The 20,071-nt window shown below is 47.4% G+C and overlaps 6 protein-coding genes across 6 annotated transcripts; 3 read left to right on the forward strand and 3 right to left on the reverse strand.

Moving 5' to 3' along the window:
• Positions 1-81: 81 nt before the first annotated feature.
• On the reverse strand, positions 82-599 carry BGW36DRAFT_398360 (uncharacterized protein; the record flags this gene model as incomplete). The annotated part of the gene is made up of 2 exons (XM_046218402.1): positions 82-510; positions 579-599. The coding sequence occupies 2 exons, from the start codon at positions 597-599 to the stop codon at positions 82-84; spliced, it is 450 nt and encodes a 149-aa protein (XP_046070173.1).
• A 174-nt stretch (positions 600-773) lies between these two features.
• Positions 774-1,746, forward strand: BGW36DRAFT_381968 (uncharacterized protein). Its single transcript, XM_046216479.1, has one exon. The coding sequence runs from the start codon at positions 1,045-1,047 to the stop codon at positions 1,567-1,569; it is 525 nt and encodes a 174-aa protein (XP_046070174.1). The 5' UTR covers positions 774-1,044; the 3' UTR covers positions 1,570-1,746.
• A 236-nt stretch (positions 1,747-1,982) lies between these two features.
• BGW36DRAFT_428926 (uncharacterized protein) lies at positions 1,983-3,290 on the forward strand (the record flags this gene model as incomplete). The annotated part of the gene is made up of 2 exons (XM_046220620.1): positions 1,983-2,054; positions 2,175-3,290. 2 exons carry the CDS (start codon positions 1,983-1,985, stop codon positions 3,288-3,290), a joined length of 1,188 nt encoding a protein of 395 aa, XP_046070175.1.
• A 1,640-nt stretch (positions 3,291-4,930) lies between these two features.
• On the forward strand, positions 4,931-6,270 carry BGW36DRAFT_299533 (uncharacterized protein; the record flags this gene model as incomplete). The annotated part of the gene is made up of 2 exons (XM_046211543.1): positions 4,931-5,138; positions 5,195-6,270. 2 exons carry the CDS (start codon positions 4,931-4,933, stop codon positions 6,268-6,270), a joined length of 1,284 nt encoding a protein of 427 aa, XP_046070176.1.
• Positions 6,271-6,861: 591 nt separating this feature from the next.
• On the reverse strand, positions 6,862-9,783 carry BGW36DRAFT_255991 (uncharacterized protein; the record flags this gene model as incomplete). The annotated part of the gene is made up of 1 exon (XM_046210024.1): positions 6,862-9,783. A coding segment is annotated over one exon (2,922 nt), but the record flags the coding sequence as incomplete, so codon positions are not given.
• A 2,512-nt stretch (positions 9,784-12,295) lies between these two features.
• On the reverse strand, positions 12,296-19,293 carry BGW36DRAFT_195955 (putative tRNA-splicing endonuclease). The gene is made up of 4 exons (XM_046209834.1): positions 18,973-19,293; positions 12,854-18,908; positions 12,698-12,799; positions 12,296-12,638 (listed from the first exon to the last, which is right to left on the reverse strand). Exons 1-4 carry the CDS (start codon positions 18,993-18,995, stop codon positions 12,528-12,530), a joined length of 6,291 nt encoding a protein of 2,096 aa, XP_046070178.1. The 5' UTR covers positions 18,996-19,293; the 3' UTR covers positions 12,296-12,527.
• Positions 19,294-20,071: the final 778 nt, after the last annotated feature.

Here is a 20,071-nt window from a genome sequence, read left to right on the forward strand (position 1 = left end):
ACGGACCATGGCACAAAGGTCCGGCGAGGTCAGCCAGGTTTGCTTGTTCAGTTACAAACTCGCCGGATATGGATAGAAGGTTTAGATTTCATCGACATCGATCTCCTTGTCATCGCTGCTATCACGGTCCTCGTCGAACTCGACGTTGTCCTCGAAGCCTTCGTGACCGTAGGTGTCGGTCTCGTTGATCTTGGCAGTCTCTGGCAACTCGCCATAGGCTTTAAGACTGCGAGCCTCGTCGGCGCTGTATTTCATGATGACATCGCCTTTCTCGTCTTGGTAGTCGCGCAATGAAAGCAGGATGATATCACCTTGGTTGATCCACACCTTTTTTCTCAACTTTCCTCGGATGTGTGCCAGACGCTTTTCGCCATCGAAGCACTGAGCCTCCAGGCGGCCGTTACCCAGCATCTTCACAACCTGGGCGTACTCTTGTCCATCTTCCTTGAAAATGAGCTCACGTTTCTCGTTGTCGTTTTCGTTCTTTCCACGACGCCTGTTTTTACCACCCTGAGTTACCACAGGTTAGCCTGTCTGCGCGAAAACAAAAGTGGGGTATTTTTTGATCAAAGTCGTACCTTTCCCTTATTCTTAGGCATGTTGAATCGATTTTCTCGGATGGATGGGGTAGACCAGCTGTACTTCTAGGTTGCAGAATGGCAGGGTGATAGAGTAGTAGGTTATTTTGGGGGTGGTGATTGAGAAGAAAGAGGGGAGCGTCGTGGCAATTTATAGGGTTTGGTCACTTTTGGTGGGGGTTTCGCATTTTGACGCCTGATGCCTCCCGATTCGCTCGTCGGGGTTTCGCTGCCTCAGGCGCCGAGTTACGCCTCCACCGCCCGAGGTTCTGCCGCATTTATCGCCTCATCACGGTCAACGTCAACCCAGAGTGTGCTAAGAATATCAAATACACTGAGCTTGCTGCTGGTACTATTTGTCTGTCCGTTTTCCATTACGGATGTCCCTTTGGCCTTCATGGCAGCTTCTCTGTATTGAGCTCCTCCTTTTCCTATAGCCCACCCTTACACTGGTCGCACGTCCGGCATGACACAGCCCTGGCAGACAGCGATCTCGTTACCCAGGCTGAGGACAATCAGAGGCCAAGACTTTTTATTTATGTACCATGGCGACAACATTATGACACACTGGGCTGCACTCCACAGCTATAAATACCAACCGCTACCCCATGCATTGAAGCCCAAAACCGAGTATCTATACCAAAACCGCGATCCGAACACATTATGGTGGAGGGTGACTACAAATCATCTTTCGATGAAAAAGGTTGTCCGAACTGGTTCCGCGAAGAAAATACGCAAAGTTTTTCGCGAGGTTCTCAAACAGCAAGGGTATGACGCTTATGGTCGGCCTCTAGCACAAGAACATCTGCCTGAAGGGGCCCGTCTTCGCAGTAAGCCTTTACGTGGAACTCTCGAGATCCGGGTAGAACCGAGCGCAATCACACAAAGAGAATCAAACATGAAATCACAGATGATGGGACTGCTTTCGCGCACAAATCGGGCTATCAGCGACATGGCGTCGGCATGGGAGAAGCACGTCCCAGCTAAGTAACACCATCATTTATGGTGCTGGAGGCAAGGACGATGTAGGCGAGAAGTATTTCTCTTCAAGTACACATTTATACCAATATCAGCAGCAACCATCAAATAAGAGAGAGTTTTCAATAGCACTATTGGCGTAAAAGATATATTAGAGCTGGTCTGGAGGAAGGTATTAATAGTAGCAGTGGGTCGCGAACGTGGCTGGGTTCCCTGATTGGACAAGCTGCCGGCCAGTGCCTGCCTGAGGCCCGGGACGGTGCCTAGACGGCTTGGCCACTCTCAGCTAACAACTTCAATGTTGTAGATAAAGATTCAGGAAACTGACTACATCCATCGCAGGGACGACCACTTCGGTTTCTTGCCATCGCTACCTGCCTTTCCAAATCCTCCGTCTCGGGCATTCAACCAGATTGTGCCCACACAATGCTGGTCTCCTTGACTGTGGGTAAGGTCGATGCCGGCGTTGCGGTGTTGTTGACACAAGACAACCGGCTGGTACGTTTGCTCGCCCACCACCACAGAATCCATTCCCTCTGCTTCCAACAATGAATCGTCAGCGTATTATGCGCAATTTCCATGCACGCACAGAGAACTAAGATTCCATTCATACTACAGATTGAATTCCCCTCCGTTCTACTCCCCACGAATATCAGCTCCGGAAGCATTGTCGACATCGACGTCTCTAGAAATCATGCGGCAGAGTCGACGAGTGTAGCGAATTTCCAGTCGCTTCAAAAGCGAATACTCAACACATACGGTCTCCAGACGCCTTCTGCCCCCATCCTCCGCCTGCGCAATGCCACCCAAACGTCCCTAGTCTTAGAATGGGACCCTATCAATCTAGCGACAGCCTCCTTAAAATCGCTCTCCCTTTATCGCAATGGCTCCAAAGCCGGCTCGATACCTCGTCCTCTAGAGATGCTCAGCACTAAAATCAGCGGTCTCGCTATACATACCGAGTATACTTTTCACCTTGTCTTGCGCACCTCTGCAGGAACATATCAATCGGAAAAGTTGACATGCCACACTCACAAGATGACCGATCTTTCCGGAATTACGGTCACTCCCGGGTTTATGCCACAACCACAGAAAGAAGCTCTGGCTCGTGCGGTGGATCGAATTGGCGGCAAGCTTATTGACACGGTCCGTATTGACACCACACACTTTGTTTGTACCGAGGGCCGTGGTCCCTCATGGGAAAAAGCTGTTGAGATGAACATTCCTGTGGTGCGACCTGAATGGGTAGATGCATGTGAAGCAGAGGGTACAATTGTTGGTGTTCGAGGCTACTACCTTAATGCGGACCCAAAACATCGCCAACTTGGGCCACGGCAAGCAGCTCAACAGCAACAGCAACTCCAAGTCACCGAATCAACAATTCCGGATACCGCAACCCCGGCGACAGGCAGTCAATTGAACTTGCCCTCGAGGCCTGGACCAGAGCAAGTACCTGAAGCCCCGCCTACACCATTCCCCGGCGGCCCTACAGCGATCAGTGCCTCGGAAGGTCAAGAGGAAGAAAGTACAAACCAACCTTCACCACCACCTAAAGACGATGAAAAATCCTCTTCTAAGGATCATGAGGAAGAAGATGAGGAGGAGGAGGATGAGGAGGAAAATGAGGTACCTGAAGAATTGCCACAAAAGCCCTCCCCTGAATCCAAAGATGTTGAAAAGCCAAGTCAAGGTCAGAAAGAGGGGGAAGGGGAACTTGAAGAGGTCTCTCTATAGAGTCTTCATGACGATCCTGCGCTGCCGACCGTCTTTTATTAATTTTCAGGTGACGACAGCCTAGACTACTTGTTCATATTCGCCTCGGGCATACGAGTGCATGTAACTATTAGCTTTGACTGGTATTGACTGATATGTTTAATTATAATGATCAGCTTTCGAACATTATGTGCGATCTACTAAGTGACTAGATGAATATCTTTAATAAATCCAAACGCATATCCTTTTCGCTGCTGTCATCATCATCATTTTCATACTACAGGTACTTCTACTTGAATTTTGACGTTTTAATCACCTTCAACTCAATGGAAAAAGGGACGCAGTGGGGAGCATTTTCCCAAGAGAAAAAGTCAGATACCAGCGGTCGCTTACTTCAAGATGACCGCAGGCCTAAAGCGGCCCAACAGAATCAACGAAGCTGGGCCGAATATGGCCTCTCACGCTCGCTGTGACTCTCATAAGCTTAGGGGCAGTCACATATCTACTTCGGTCCATGCGCACCATAGGTCCTGTGCGCGATACTAATTCAACACCCTCTCCCCGACTTACCCCATCTAAAATTGAAACCCTCCTGAGAACCTGTGAGGACTTTGCATTGATTGACTTACTTGGTTAGTGATTGCGTCGTGGTGTCCCGTGTCTCGACAAACTAGTGAGATTCGTTTTGGTGGAACTATTTTTGGCTTGCAGCGGATACCTTCTTACAACTGCGTTAGATGAGCTTTTAGGAATGAGAATAATTATTTTCCAACTTTTTTTCTTGATGAAGGCTGGAAATCCTATTCAGTCATGATTCGGCTCCATTCATTCAGAATACGTGTATGCCGTCAGAGTAGCTCAACCATTTCCCTGCCTCCATAGTTGTTAAATCATAGCAAACTGAATGATACAAAATCAGGAACGTGGCAAAGTCTTGAAAGAGCCCTCAATTGAGCATACGATAATGAAAAGCTAATCGTGAACATAGCCGGAATAACGGATATACAAGCCAGCGCTAGTCGGTTCCGGGTTCTCTATGGGGCGCGGGGAGTGTGGGGAAGCATACAGCTTCACGGAATAACTTGGATATCTAGATAATTTGATATCGTTCTCTCTTCCAAGATCTAGGTGCTATCGCTTTGTGGGCGTCTTCTATTGGGTGCAGATGATCAAAGGTATGGTATATGCCTGCCACAACGGATCCTCTGCTGCAGTATTGCTTGATGTCATTGCGTATAGAAGTGATGCGGGCCACTTGCCTCACATGTAAACAGCAAGCCAACGCACCTATCAGCCACAAACCAGTACGGAAAACAAAGTGAATATAGAAGATCAACCAGGCAATTGATTATATTCCTATAGACTCAATCATTCTCTATAAACTCAACTGATGCTCCCGGAAAAGCACTCTCCAGGCGGGAAAAGACTTATCCCGCCATCCCCACATTGCGTCCAGTGCTCCATGACACTCTACCGCTGCCACTATGACCATATAAAAGACGAAATCCGGTGAATGACGAATTTGGAAACAGTTGTTTATTGAATTCCTCAAGACCAATTTGACATCTATCCCTTTCACCAGGAGAACATCGCACATTCGACGATTACATGGATGATAGGATTGACTCTGCCGCCAGCTCTACCCCAAAATCGGCGACAGGATGTCGTTCACAGAAGAAAAGCCCACGGGCGAATACCGCCAGTATGTGCCAGATCTCTGCATTCCTCGTTTTACGACGATGAAGATGCAGGATGCGCACGAGTACGCTCATGTATTCAAGACAAAACACATCCCGCCATGGCTGTATGCGCTGTACGAACATTGGCGGTATCTGTATGAGGAGCCTTTTCAAGGTATCACTACTGATGGTACGCTTTTTCCCTTCATTAAAACTAGGCATATCTGTGTTAATAGGTAAAACAAGGAACTGTCCGCCAGAACCTCTTCACTCTGCAAGACGAGGGCGTCCCCATTGAAAGCATCGTCGCATCAGTTCAAAGTCTTTTGGAATTATTAAATGACGGCCAGCGTAAAACACTTTCCTATCATATTGACTCTCCAGAATGGCGAACATGGTCCAATCCTGAGTTCCTACTCGTTCACAAGGGCCTGCGACTCGATGAAGTTGATGCCTCTATCCGCGATGCTATTCTCAAGGTCCTCGAGACTACCCTCTCACCAGAAGGATACGACAAAGCAATCAAGGCTATGCGAATTAACCATTTCCTCGGAGAATTAGTCCAATCGCCTCAAGTCATGAATGAATACTCCTACAATTTTGTTCTTTTTGGCAGACCATCAACCACACGACCATGGGGTTGGTCGTTTTACGGCCACCATCTTTGCCTCAACGTTTTCCTTTACAAGGGCCAGATTGTTGCAAGCCCCTGGTTCACTGGTGCTGAGCCCAACGAGATTGACTCTGGCCCTCACAAAGGCACTCGTATTCTCCATGTCGAAGAGACTCTTGGCCTTCAGCTCATGCAATCCCTCCCGGCAGACATCCAGCAGAAAGCACAAACATACAAACAAATGGTCGATCCAGAGATGCCCGCAGGCCGCATTAACAAGGATGATCAACGACATTTATGCGGCGCATACCGCGATAACCGTCAGATTCCTTATGAAGGAGTACTTGTTTCTGAATTCACTGCAGAGCAGAAGGAGCTTGTCTTTAGGATTCTCGAGCAATACCTGCTCTATCTCCCACAACAATCCCGAGATTTCAAACTCAACGAAATTCGTCGATTTGAAAACGAGACATATTTCTCTTGGATTGGTGGCTTCGCGGATACAGACCCGTTCTATTATCGGATACAGAGTCCAGTAATTTTAGTCGAGTTCGATCATCATTCCGGAGTATTTTTGACAAACGAGGAGCCAAAGAAATTCCACATCCATACCTTATTGAGGACGCCAAATGCAGGTGATTATGGGAATGCATTGAGGCCGCTCATTCCGCCTGTAGAAAGTACAATTGGGAAGCATATTACATGGTAAATATCGTTACTGGTATCAAATAATTGGAAGGACTTAAATGAAATGTATTGTATACAGCTTAAACCTGATTCTTTAGAATCTGCATTGTTGTTATTATCCATAAGCCTGAGGTACTTACCTCCATTTTCTACTCCACATGCATCTGACCCTTCGGTGAGTTCAATTTAAACATAGAAATATACCAGCCATAGTATTCCATAGTTACATGAAATCGTGTCTAGATTCATTGAACTCTAGTTAAACCACTTCATACAGTGAGACCAGTGTGGTAGGAAGCTCAAGTAAACTAAGTTTGAAGATGGAAATAGAGGTGGATTGGAAATGATTCGCAATGTCTTTACGGTCGTGTAGATGACACTATAACAGAAAAAATTAAGTTGTCGTGGTATCTAAGCAAAAAAGGTGAAAACACAGAAGAGCCCACTAATAGTATACATGAGACCGTGAAGAAAATAAGAAAAAAAAATTAAAGAAAGTCATGACGAACTTGCTCCCGTAGATGCAACATTGAAACCATCAAAAAGATAAACATGACAAAAGTGATCAATTGTGCGGATTAATTCAAAAACTTCACGACTCGCTAGATACTGCAACATCAACATCGCTCAATAAGCTCTCAACAGCGCGCAAACTGGTATCACTGTGGGAGCCAGAAGTTTCAAAACTCCCACGGCTGTCTTGAGAATTGTGATCTTGGCCGCTGGCCCAGCTATGGTGACTTTGTGTTGCGTGATGCTTTTGTGCGGACATTTTTCGGGATTTGTGGGTTTCGTTGATACTCATTCTACTTGGTGATGGCATCGATGTTTCGCTAATTGTGGGTATTCTTGCTGAGTCTAATGCAGGGCTGGTAGCACCACTTCGAATACTCTCGGCATCGTGAGAAACGCCAACATCGAGGGCCGCCAGTAGAGCAGCTTGAAGCATTTTGTTTTGCCGCTCCAACGTGGCTACACGAGCCTCAAGGTAGTGTATCGATTGCATCTGTCCAGCATAGGAGTGACGAGATTGTAATACGGAGTGCGACCTAGGGGTTCGCGGAGAAGCTTGTCCGCGGTCGGGGTGCCTAGGCGGATGCTCAATATCGCTGACGTCTCTTCTAGTATCTGACCTGCGGGCATGGTGATGTGTCCAATTTTCATCTACCCCTGTTTCCATACGTGTCTGTGAATGTCGTGTTTGTGGTTTGGGCCTCTCGTCATCAGATGATGGCAACGTGGGTGAATTCGTACGTCCGTGCCTGGTGTTCTTGGGTGGCTTTTCTGCGGTATGAACAAGTCTCCCACGAAGTATAGGAGAACCTGCTATTGAACCACTAGTAATGCTTACGCTGCGAGACAAGCCTCCACCATAGCCATTGATGGTAGAAATAGATCCGGGAAGAGAAGACGTCGAACCTCGTCGCCTATTCCTCTGGGTGTCGTAGGCAACTACAGGTGGGTCATTGGGAAGAGGAATTTTTGGAGCTGCACTTGCACGATGCTTCCTGTCCCGTTTTGGTTTCTCTGCTTGACCAACAGTATCTGCGTGTACACGTTCGGTCGAACTTTTAGGTATCTTGGCTTCGTATTGAGACTCGGGTTCCACTGTAGGCTTTTGATCTTTCTTCGTGCCTAGATCTCGCATGCGAATGGCACGAACCTTATCAGCTCGTCCTCTTCGAACCTCCTCAAGGGCTTCCAGACTAGAAGGAGCTGGGGAGATGGTCTTAATCGAGTGATCGTCACTTGCTGTATAGATCGCCTCCGATGTGTCATTGCTCCTAATCGAGTAGCGGGATGGCGGTCGCGGTCCAATCAAAGACCTACGGAGTCGTGGCTTATGCATAGCTGATCCTAAAGTCGGACTATCGCATTTTTCTCCAGGTTGATCCGGAGCTGGCGTGACAATGGGAGTCGACATCTTGCGCTCTTCATCTGCAGCAGGAAGCGGGGCATTGACATCGGTACTTTGTGGGACGGAAGGCAAAGGTTTGGTTGGAGGCGGAAGGGGAGCCGCGTTCACGACGTACAATGGAGAAATTCTGGGCTTCTTTTTCTTTCTCCCTTGGGAGCTAGAAGCCACGTCCGGAGTCACACTGCGGGCTCGACGTGATTGGCCTGGGAAAGGCGACAGCAGAGTCTGTGGACGGGGGAAGTTCGATGCTGTAGGGGTATTGCTTTCTTGAGGTGGTTGAAGCAAATTGAGAGAATTATTCTGTCTGAATTGAAACTGCGGGGAAGCTGATTTTGACGCAACACTGCTTGATCCGCGTGGAGGCAGACACTCGGCCACTAGCTTTAGTGGTATGGGGCCTACGCTGTGGCTTTTGGACAGACTAGACTCTCCCTGAGATGGGAACAATAGGGAGGGGGTCTCCCTAAAGGCATTATTGCTGTTGCTGATTCTCTTCCTTTCCTCGGCCTGGCCATGCTTGATTGCGGCGGCCGGTGCCTTGACGAATAAAGGAGTGTCGGTAACTCCTTGGTTGAGGGAGTGAGGCAAGTATTCACCACTTATATTGCCAGCAGCAGACACAGACCCGGCCTCGTTTGGGGGGGGAGTAGAGTTCCGAACAGCTTTCTTCTCCCGCCCCAATCGCTCAGTAACACGCAACAAAACAGCCAGGCTTTTAGCATCGTCACAGTCGCAGTCATAGTTTCTTTCGCAGCACCTGTCACCTTGGCCCCTATTATGTTCGTCATTCTGGGCCGGGCGATCAACGGTTTTGCTAGTACTCAGGGCCGGCGCCTGCACCAGTTGACTTAGCGCAGGCCTAGCTTCACCTGTCCTCGAATCGCGCCCCTGACGGCCCATCAAGCTCTCCTGCGGCCGGCTATCGTCATTTACGGTAGCCTTATCCTGGTCTCGTTCCTCCGAACTGGTGGCCTGACTGATATTCGTCGGCGCCGGCCCGCTGGAACTTTGGGCTTGAGCTTGGTACGGGGGTGGTCCGGGCTCCTCTGAGTAATAGTCTGGGAACGAGACGGAAAATTCCACAAGCGCAGCCAAGTCACCGAGCCCCAGAGATTCGCACCGTAAATGATTGAGACTATCAGAGGTTGAGCTACCGTCATCCTTTGGATTACTCCCTGGATATGCATCGTCAAGCCATGGACGGCCCATGGCTTCCACATCCCGTCTAGTCCTTGATGGGCGCGACGTATCCAAAGCATCATCCGTACTCGGTAATAACCCTTCACGTTGCAGAGCCAGTAAATGTTGACGTTTAGCCTTGCCTTTTTCAGATGGTACTGGACTTTCGGTTCCTTTGATACGTTTGTCAGGTTTCGCCTGGCCCAATTGTCGAAGGCGGCGTTGGCCGGCCTTCAAAAAGTCCATAGCACCGTCGTGTTTCATGATATTCATCTCGTCTTCCTGCGTTCCCTGCTGGGCTTGGAAAAAACGTACTAGTTCGGAGATGTTTTCACTACGTTTCGCCCTGCTAGATGCTCCTGCTGATCGCGGTGGAGCTTTGTGCAATGCTGCTACTGGGGAGATCAATTGAGGTTCTTCTACTGCCACTGAGGGCATGATAGACAGTCGTAGTCGACGACGTGGCCGGGTTTTCAAAGGTCGATATGTTGGGATAACTGGACTCGGTGCGGCAGGTTCGTTGAGCATCGAAGTCCAACTGTTGAGATCAGTTGTTTAGGAACGACGCACGTGAAACATTTTGAGGACTGACTGTATGTGCAACCATGTAGATCCTCGGAGTAACTGCAGCGTCGGTTGTAGATCTCAGGCAGCGTAAGGTCACTTGTGCGTGATGATAGCCCTGATCTGATAACGATGGAATCGGTGTTCATTTCACACGGATAGAAAATCACAATATAGACAAGTGGTATACATATGTACAATGAGCGGTCTTCGAGCCTCACAAGTATCAGTAACCTGCCCGAGCCAGCATTTTGTATCAAGTTGACATAGGCCCTGTTAATAGCATCCTTTGCTTGGGGAGAGATCCATTCACGCCTGAAGCTGCAGACGGGAATCTTATAGACTTCGGACACAGTCTAAAATAAGGAGTGAAGATCGGAGAATAAAAAGAAAAACAAAGAAAGTTTGGGAAAGTATCCAGGAACCCACTTGAAGCCAGGTAGCGTGGAGTGTACATCCAGAACATGCATATATTTGACACTTCATGAGCTCCCGCCCCTTGATATGACAGTTTAAAGTTCAGCCGACAGGGATATCATATCCCATGGTGCAAGTCAGACTCCCATTATTCGTGAGGGGTTAATCTCAGGGGGGGTAATAATACAGCTGCTTGAGATAAAACAGATCACATAATGTGAAGGCTAGAGGTGGGCTGAGTGCTTCCTTCAGACCCTGGGTCCATTAGCTGCAGGGACAAGTTCGTCGATCGAACGATCTACGATAAACCATTATACTGTATCATCTGTCGAGACTAAAATGGTATGCTGGAAAAGCGTAGATACGTGCATAAGAGAATTTGTTTAGCTGATTTTGTGCACTGTCGAAAACAATCGTTTTCGCTTTCTTTTTTGCCTCCATCATCTCCGACTCGACAAATCCAAGCCTCTATTGATCATAGACCAGCCTGCGTATCGACCGAGAGGAAACTAGAGGCCGAGCGAGCTTTAGTTTCGGACGCAGCAAGACTGGCGGCGTCGCTTGGCTTGGTTGAAAGAGCCAGGCTGCCGGCGCGACTAGCCTGACTAGTACAGACTCCAGACAAAAGGAATCATCGCATTATTGTTCTTTTCCCTCTTTGTTTTTCGCATGAGTCTTGCCGGGAGTCCCTCCGCCTGCAAGGGACTGGATGAACCATGTCTGTGTAGCGAGCAGGATTGCCAAGCAGCGTACATGTCAACTGGGATCGAGTACGTTGAGACGAGACCATATGGGCGCCGCACGCTCCAACTTGAGGACATGTAGGTGAGCCAGGACGCCAAGTGATAGGTTACCGAGTCCGAGTGGGATGCACCGATGATCGCTTCGGGTGTGCTGGTAGCGCTGTGTTGTGGAGAGGTGAGGTGAGGTTAGCGGGGGGTAACAAGGTGAGGGGTCCATTTTGTTCGGCGCAAGGGGTGAACCCTATCTTCTTGCACTTGCTGGCCTCACCACATGACACGACATGATGTGGCCACCACAATGGCCTTGGACAACGAGCCATGCATTGTACGAGTTGGCGTCATTATACACCGTTCATCCACATCCCACTTTCTGCAATCTTGTGATTAAGTGACTACTCACAACAAATTCTATATAGGCCTGAAATGTCGCCAGCGCTCTACGCACCGAGTGTCAGCTAGTTAGTCAAATGTTATTACGCGCAGGATAGACTAATTAACTGCTAGTACACTCTTGCTTTCATATTCAGCCGTAGTGGATGGCCTTAGACTTGAAGACCCAGCCAAGTGCTCCGCGTGTTGGAAATCATGATAGATCATATTCCTAGAAAACCAATTTCCTCACTGCACACAGTCTGCCTCAAAGGGTCTCGGCGAACACCTTAAAGAAGCCCAGCAATTCAGCAAGGCTATTATTACTCCTTTCAAATCTCTAGCAAGGCCTTGGTAGTAAATAGATTACCAGCTAGGTATTACTACGTATAATATTAACCCCTTACATTCCCGACAAAGTTAAATTTTATCTTGTCTAGTAGCCTTTATAGATCACTATCAAGAGATTGCATTAGCAAATCACCTTCCCAGATCATTATCAATGGGCCCATCTGCCACAGGTGAATGCATGGTTGTACGACGAAAGGAGCCGAGAAAACCGTCATGCAGAGACGATACAAGATTTTAGGTATGACAGAATTTGCACGGGTATGCAGAACCTGCATATGTACAACGCATCGATTATATGAAACACGCAATGTCCACACTGACCAAGAAAAAACTGTCGCCGAAATTTTTGCTCTAGGTACACATGAAATGAAACATGCTTGTTGTTCGATGCCTCTGTTCACTCTTTCGTTATCTGCGAAGTGAAGGTGTCTTCGCACATTTGCAACCGTAAAATAATTCCTTTGCCAAAAGAAGATAATTCATTGAGAGAAAAACGTAAAGTTGATCCTCGCTGCATGGCAAATCCCCTCGCACCTCATCAATATGCTAGTATTAATGCAACAACGCCGTTCGAAATGCAAAGATGTCCGTGGAGATCCTTATGGTCAACAAGGAAATCAGATACAGGGAAGAAGTCACGCCTCTCCATGAAAAGGTATAAAATGCATGGAAAGTGCACCCGACTATTCTATGTAATTCGCTCCTCCATAATAGATAAACCAATGCAATACAATAATTTCATCTTCTCTTAGGCCGAATGAAGGGATCGGCCTCCTTTTTCTTTCGTGCCTGGTTTGAGGGACGGGGTCCAGGTCTCCCGCCCATAGGCCCTCGTGGTGGTTGTGGTCCCTATAATCCATGTTAATTTCTCGAAAATGGTTTCCTTGCCCACCAAGATGAATAAATACCTTATTGCTTTCTGGGGGAGGTACTCTAGAGGCCATGCCGGTTTTGGATGCTTGGGAAAGGCTATTATACGAAGGTCCGTCTCGTGATGGCTTCACCAAGTTCTATATAGGAGCCTGTCAGCTAGTTTCAATCTCGTTCTGTCAGTATCAACATACACTAGGAACTTCTTGAGGAGTTTCTACGTCCGTTTTGCGCTTAGTGTTCTTCGCAAACGGTCCACTGGGTGGTAACTTTCTCTTTACCACAGCCGGTTGAGGCTTCGGAGAAGTTGGAGGCGATTTTGTCGAAACTTTGACGACTGGCACTTTCGGGTCGTGGCTTTTCATAATCTTTTGTCTGATTTCCTCACGTTTAGCCTGCTGGGCATGTTTGTGACGATGCTCTTCGTTGGCAATCTTGTTCTTCTCCTTCTGCGAAAGCACCTTAGTTGACTCGCATCTTTCTGGTTCATGGCCAACCGCGCCACACATCAGGCATCGGGGGGCAGAGCATTTCATCTTAGTATGGCCAGGCTCCTTGCAACGGAAACAGATGCCCGCGGCGCTTTCTAGTGCATCTACATTATCACAGTTTCTGGTAAAGTGATCAGTGCTTCCACAATACCCGCACGCTTTAGTTTCATCAAGCCCATTATGTCCTCCCGAGGGGCCAGTGATAACAGGGCCAGGGGTGTTACGTGCCGACACTGATTCCATCTCATTAGATGAACGGGTGGTTTCAGTAGGCGTTTGTACTGCTGATGAGTGGGACTCGTCCTGGTCAACATCGGTCATCTCCACATTCCGATATCCAGTGAACTGAGGGCGCTGTAACATAGACAGTACGTCACCATCAGTGTAGATGTTTCGCTTTCTGGCGTCAGTGATAAGTTTGTTCCAATATTCACCTTTAGCTAAAGACTGAGAGTTTCCTAGAACCCAAAGTGATGATTTCGCACGAGTTAACCCGACGTTCATTCGACGAATGTCAGACAAGAAACCGATACCCTTGTTTGATGCCCGAACGCAAGAGAAAATGATAACTTCACTTTCCCTACCTTGGAAGGCGTCGGTTGTATTGAACTCGACAGTCGCTAATATCGAATTGCCATACTTTGCAGCAAATCTAGACTTCATTTCTCGTAGTTGGCCTTTGTATGGTGTAATAATGCCGATCTTTCTCGAGAAATCGTAAGACTTGAAATCAGTCACCAAGCGCTCGTAGAGCCGCATTGCTACATTTAACTCAGCAATGTTGATAAGAGAATGGCCCTTTGCGGTGTTTGAGTGCAGCCCCTGAACGTCAAAAAACCTATACGGGCTGAGTAATGTACTGTTATGCCACGGTCGAGTACGAAGTGCAGCCATATTTGGGCCATCTTGCAAAAGTCCCTCGTAGAACGTGAGGCTAGGAAAGCGACTGATTTCTGGGTGCATACGATATTGGACATCCAAAAGATGAACATCGTTAGGGTGATTAGATTGCATTCGGACAAACAAACTTTGTTCATACTGAAAACGAGATGCTTCTTTTGACAGAACTGTCGGCGGAAGCTGCTTAGGGTCACCAACTAGAATGCACTTGGCACAGCCATACTTCAACGGGATAAGAGCGCTCAATTCAATAGATTGCGCCGCCTCGTCAATGATAACAGTTTCAAAGTCGATACTCAAATGCTGGAACATATCATGACCGCTGCCGCTAAGGGTTGCGCAGATGACATGAGCACTGTCTATGATTTCCTGCTGTATACGCCGCCGTGTGAGGTCGTTATTACGAGCAATAGCATTGTTGTGATCTCGCGCGTTATCAATATTTTGGCTTAGCTGTGTGCGTTTCTTCTTCAGCACTTCGAATTCATGCGTCAGGTCTTCCGGAGGGTTCTGTCCTTTCGCTCGATACTGATCGAGTTTGGCACGTATCTCTTTGAATTGGGTATCAGTGGTCTTGTGTTCTTCATATATCTTCTGCATATCTCGTTCCCCAGAGCTCTGCTGCATTGATTGATTCAGGCGTGCGTTAACCAATTCATCAAGAGTGACGTCTAATACGTTTGCGTTGATAGCATCACTGCGACCCAGACGTACAACCGAAAGGTTTTCTGATCGTCCCTGCAGTGTCTTTACACCTGCTTTAAATCGCATGACTAGTTCATCAACAGCCGCATTACTAGGCGCACACACTAGAAGTTTCTTTGCAGCTGTGGTCCTAGAAGGTTGGTTTGACGGTTTACTCTCATTCGGTCGCGTTATTGAGACGCCGCGGTTGCCAAGTGAATTGCTCAACAGAGCTCCAACAAGAGCAACAATAGTCTTTGTTTTTCCCGAACCTGGTGGTCCTTGAATCAATGTAAATGCGTCATTATCAAGTGCAGACTTTATAGCTTTGGCTTGTGCCAAGTTCACGCTATAGTTATCTACAATAGGCTCCAGTGTTGCGTCTGAATACTTTAATAGCGGTGATGGTTTAGCTTTGATGATTTCCTCACAAAGATCGTAGTACTGTAATGCCATCAAGGCACCGTATTCACGCTCCAAAGGAGTCATCGATGTGATACGTGCGGCCCAAAGCGAAACACCCGGTGCAAGTGAAGGAACGATCGTGCTTCCGGGGTTGACTCGATATGACACTTCGACGGTGCCTTTCTTCCTACTGATGCTAGATATTCTAGCCAAGCAATGAGGGGCCGACCTATCGTTTACTGGATCTCTAGACTTAGATAGTAGTACGATGTCTGCCTCACCAAGACCAAAATCTTTGAGATCGGCTGCGCTCTTCAAAACGGTGCTGACTTCCATAAAAGAATCAACCGATAGTCGAGTCGCCACAGTTATCTCGAACGGCTTGAAGTTTGCTTCTTCCTTATCGGATTGGAATCCTTGCCACGCTTCTAGTACTAATAATGGTTCGAAGGTGCGTTGGTATTCAATAGGGTCTCTGAAAGATGACGAAACAAGAGAATAATCCGTCCGATCAGAATTGGTGGGTAAATCACCACTAGCAAAAAAGTCCCAACCGAGCAAAGTGTGATGCAGAGATGAAAGATCGGGTGACAATCGAGCCCGCATATCTCTTGCTGAACGCAACTGTCTGGTCTTCTTGACAGGACCTTGCTGTTTAAGTGATTTTTTCCTGCTCTCTTCATATTCTCTCACGGCAGCTGGAGTCGAAGCAGATTTCTTCCCGAAAAGCTCTGCATCAACTTCATCATCACTATCGTCCTCTGACTCTGATTCTGAATCGACCATCATACTATCCACAGGAGTGTGGTCTTTACCCCTTACTCCGCCTTGCACCCCTGAACCTTGTCCGGCCGTCTGCTCTGCCACGCCAGGCGCAGGAAGGTGCTTTTTCAAACGAGCAAGCTCAGCCTGATCTCGTTTTTTCTTGGCCTCCTTCTCTCTTTCACGTTTTTCACGGAAAGTTTCTACCATAACTGGTGGACGGCCTGGTAGCTTAGGAATAACCAGCGGCGATCTCGTAGTAGATGAGACGAGCTTCTTCTGCGGCTGGGCCGCAATCCGGGCTTTGTTCAGCTCAACTGACCGTGATAGTTGCATCAGCATCTCATCAGGAACCGTTCCATCTTCATAGTCCTCTTCACTCGTAGCCCGATTAGGGGTTGATGTACCAGAGGAATCGGCCTGCCTGGCAAATGCAGTAATAGAGATCTGTTTCTTTAGCGAAGCCGTTGATGCAGTAACCACTGGTTTCTTGTAATATGCTTCCAATGCTCTGACAAGCTCAGCCTTTTCGCGAGCAGTCAGTATGGTTTTCACACTCCCAGTAATGGCTACATTTTCGACCATTTGCAGGGCATTTTTGTCGACGCTTGTGATGTTCAACTCCCCTAAGCGCCGAAGGATCTTAGAAACTAGACCGACCAAAGTCGTTGCGAGATATTCGTCTTTAAGTCTCAACCACTTGACCATGCCCTTCATTGTATCCGTCGGGAACTGGAGTAAAGCTTCCCTAACCGAGTCCTCTTTCGACCCATCAACACCTGCCATTGCACTTGCCAAAACACCATATTGGGCGAATAGAAGATCTGCAAACTGTATAGTATCACGACAGAATTCAAGCATCACTTGTTTGTCATTACCACGATTATGCCAGGCTTCGGTCATGTCGAAGATGGTTGTCAGCGCCGACCATTGACGTTGCCATAGTGTCTGGATTTCGGTACACTCCTTGCTGTTCGCGAGTTTTCTGGTTCGAAGGATACCAGTCTGCGTATCACAGAGAACATCAATGATATCGGTTCCCGTGTGAAGCATTCTAGGAGCAGAACCGAACGTTTTCAACGCGCTGATCCGGAAGAATGACCAGCCAAATCCATAGACAGCCGTAGAAAAGAATGATTGTAAAAGATGCGAAATAGCATCTCTTCTAGCTGACTGGCTGCTGACATTTTTAATCAAGTCCACAGCCGCCTGATATGTATTTAGATCAGCCGAGAAGAGGGCAGATATAAGTGCACAGTTAGTATCCTGGCTTGCAAACAAAAGATCCAAATGCTCGGGATTGAAGTCAGCCAAGCGTTCTATGATCTGACATGAAAGATGCGTGAGATGACCGTATACTACATTGTAATGGGTTTTCTCTTTACTGTCCTCGCCCCTGGTCGGAAATTTCTCAAGACCCACGAGGTCCAGAATACCTCTTAGTGCTGCAGTTGATAGGTCGTGGTTTTCTCCACTGAGCTTGTTGATCACAGCATCCCAGATGCCAGGGGAATATGTACTAACTCCGTGATGGAGCGTAGAATGATGGAGCAATACCTCATAGTCTGTCTTGAGAGACTGACACTCAAGGGCAAGAGTATTCCTAACAACATCCATGCAGCCGTTGATAATCGCCCTATCCCTCTCTGGAGAGCCGAATGATTCTGGGCTAACAACTGTATGAATGTGTTCGTTGACGATTTCCAAGGTTTCTGACAGAACCACACGTGCGACGGAACCTCTCGAGGACTCGTTATTGGTGAATGTGCACAGTGTACACATTAAGACTTCAGTTCCAATCAGGAAACACTGAAATCGAGAGATCATTGGGAACCTTTGGTCCTTGGATCGTCTAAATAATTGAGAAACAATGTATCTGCAGGCTGGGGTTTGGTTGATGCCTTTCAATGAGGACATGAATGGATTAATCCATGATAGCATGTCACGTAACGGTGATTTTGCGAAAAGCTCTGTTTCTGTGGCTTGAAGGAGAAAGGTATCGAATTGTGGGTTGTTGAAAACTTGTTCCGCAATCATCTGAGGTGATATGGTTTGCATAGCGTCCCAAAAGTCACCAGGAGCTTTTTCCAACAAGATTTGAATAGTGTTCAATAAATATCGTAGACCAGGTGATGGTATTACCAGATGCTCAACCGACAATCGACATGGATCCATGTCCAGAGCGCGAAGGTTGTGAGTTATCTGGTCCTTGTCAAGTCTCAGTGTGATGGTGCGCAGGCCAATCCAAAGCCGCTGTATCATAGCAACGTCAGGTGGTGGAACTTGTTGAGGCGAGCAAGCGAAAAGAGCACGAGTGAGACCATTCTTCACTGCCCAGTCAAATTCTGCAGATGTAGGTGGACGACGGAAACGGGACCATCCATGAAGTGCCCAGTGATTGCGGATAGGGTCAGGGTCGAAGAGGAAATTGGTCAAGCCAGGCACGTAGTCTGTCAATTTGAGGGTGCGTTTTGTTTGGATTAACCTGAAAGGTTCATTGAAGTACTCCTTAAGCGTATCGACATCGCGTTGCATTGCCTCTGAACTGAGGCATTCGAAGATGGCCAGCAATGATGCCGTCTTCAGAGCATCTAACCCAATACGATCTGGTGGCACCGCCTTTAATTCATCCAACGCCGCCTTCAGATTCTTCTTCATTCGTTTTATGTCCCAGTCCTCCATTAATCGCATCAGCTTCTCGATATCCTCGTCGTCATAATTCTCCTTCAGCCTGTCAGCCAGGAAAAGCTTTCCCTGGTGATACATCCTAATACAGAAGTCACAGTTTTCTAGTGTATCATCAAATTTCCGCCATACCCAGTCTTGCAATTCTTCCAAGCCGTCTTGACTGAACGCTAATATAGGTAAACATGACAATGCTTTATCCCTGCGTTCCATCGCCTGCTGGAACACGTCCTTCTCTTCTGGGCCATCGTATCTTCCATAGTCATCTCGTTCTTTTCGCGGACACAGCAAATGGATGTTTTCGGGGAGCGTTTGGAGTTCCCTTCAAAGAGAACCTCACATCAATAAAGTCCAGAATGCATCGACGCGACCCAGCTGTAACTTACCTGATCGTGTCCAAGACCTCCATAACTGAATGTATTAAAAACTAAGCCTCCCCCGCCGTTGATGTCAATATTAGCTTCTAACGTCTGGGGATCTCGGCTGCGTCCATAGCATCATCAATAATCCGTCATCAATGCGGGTTGCCGGTCGTAGCCGTCGGTCTCTGACTAGAAAACGATGTACTCTGATACTGGCGGTGAGTGATAAAGTGAATGGCGATAGAAAGCTGAAGGACTTGCGGATTGGAGTGTGGCAGCCTTGAGATCAGTAGAGGGAAAAGGTTCCGATTGTTTGTTGGCGGCTTCCAGTTTCCATGTCGGTTCTTTGGCAAATGGCAGTATGCGGAAAGCATTATCTGCCGTGATTGGCTGCGATAGATGGCGGCGAGCGCCTACATCCACTATACGCGTGAGCAGCACGCGTTACGTTTTTTTTTGGTCTTATTTTTTTCAGAAGTCTACGAAATAGCTGACAAGGAAATCTGCGTGGTTACTAGATGTTCAATGCACTACTCTTCTCAACAGAAATTGTCTGAGATAAATAATTGTCGAAGGAACATAAAGGGGGAAACGGCCAAGCTTTGATTTTTGATATGCTAAATAATAGACCTAGCAAAGTAACGCCAGTAGAGAGCATATAGATATGTATATGTCGTAATAAAAAAAAAGTAGTGGCTAGACTGGAATTAAAAACTGAAAGGGGTTTCACAACGATACAGCAGCAAGATTTTCATGTACCTGTCGACGGCCAGGGTATGAAGCACGTCGAGCTGGAAGAAGTATTGTAACACTGAAGACGGAAAACTGAAAGAGCCATCATTGAATAGAAAATTAAAAGTCAAATCGGACAAGAAAAGAAACAAGATTGGGATAGCCAAAGAACACATTTATCATGATGCGAGATGATACAAACAACCCCTGTTACGCCGTCAACCGTTGAAACCATCACTCCTACCAGACGCCATCTATATGAGATTGCAAAGATGTAGCCGCAGAGAATTAAAGACAAAAGATCTCAAAATAGGTCTTGAAACATATATAGACACACAAAGAATATCACGAAAGAAAAGGAAAAGAAGGATGAGGTGTCATCAACAGGTGT

Source organism: Talaromyces proteolyticus, assembly GCF_021365285.1.
Source record: "Talaromyces proteolyticus strain PMI_201 chromosome Unknown BGW36scaffold_8, whole genome shotgun sequence".
Classification (NCBI taxonomy): Eukaryota; Fungi; Ascomycota; class Eurotiomycetes; order Eurotiales; family Trichocomaceae; genus Talaromyces; species Talaromyces proteolyticus.

Bases quoted from the DNA above. Each gene is read 5' to 3' on its own strand.
- BGW36DRAFT_381968 (XM_046216479.1), top strand. From the start codon at position 1,045: ATGACACAGCCCTGGCAGACAGCGATCTCGTTACCCAGGCTGAGGACA.
- BGW36DRAFT_195955 (XM_046209834.1), bottom strand. From the start codon at position 18,995: ATGGAGGTCTTGGACACGATCAG. The intron at 18,909-18,972 runs GTAAGTTACAGC...TTCTCTTTGAAG, and splicing joins GAGGTCTTGGACACGATCAG to GGAACTCCAAACGCTCCCCG. The intron at 12,639-12,697 runs GTATTTATTCAT...CATGGATTATAG, and splicing joins CTCCCCCAGAAAGCAATAAG to GGACCACAACCACCACGAGG.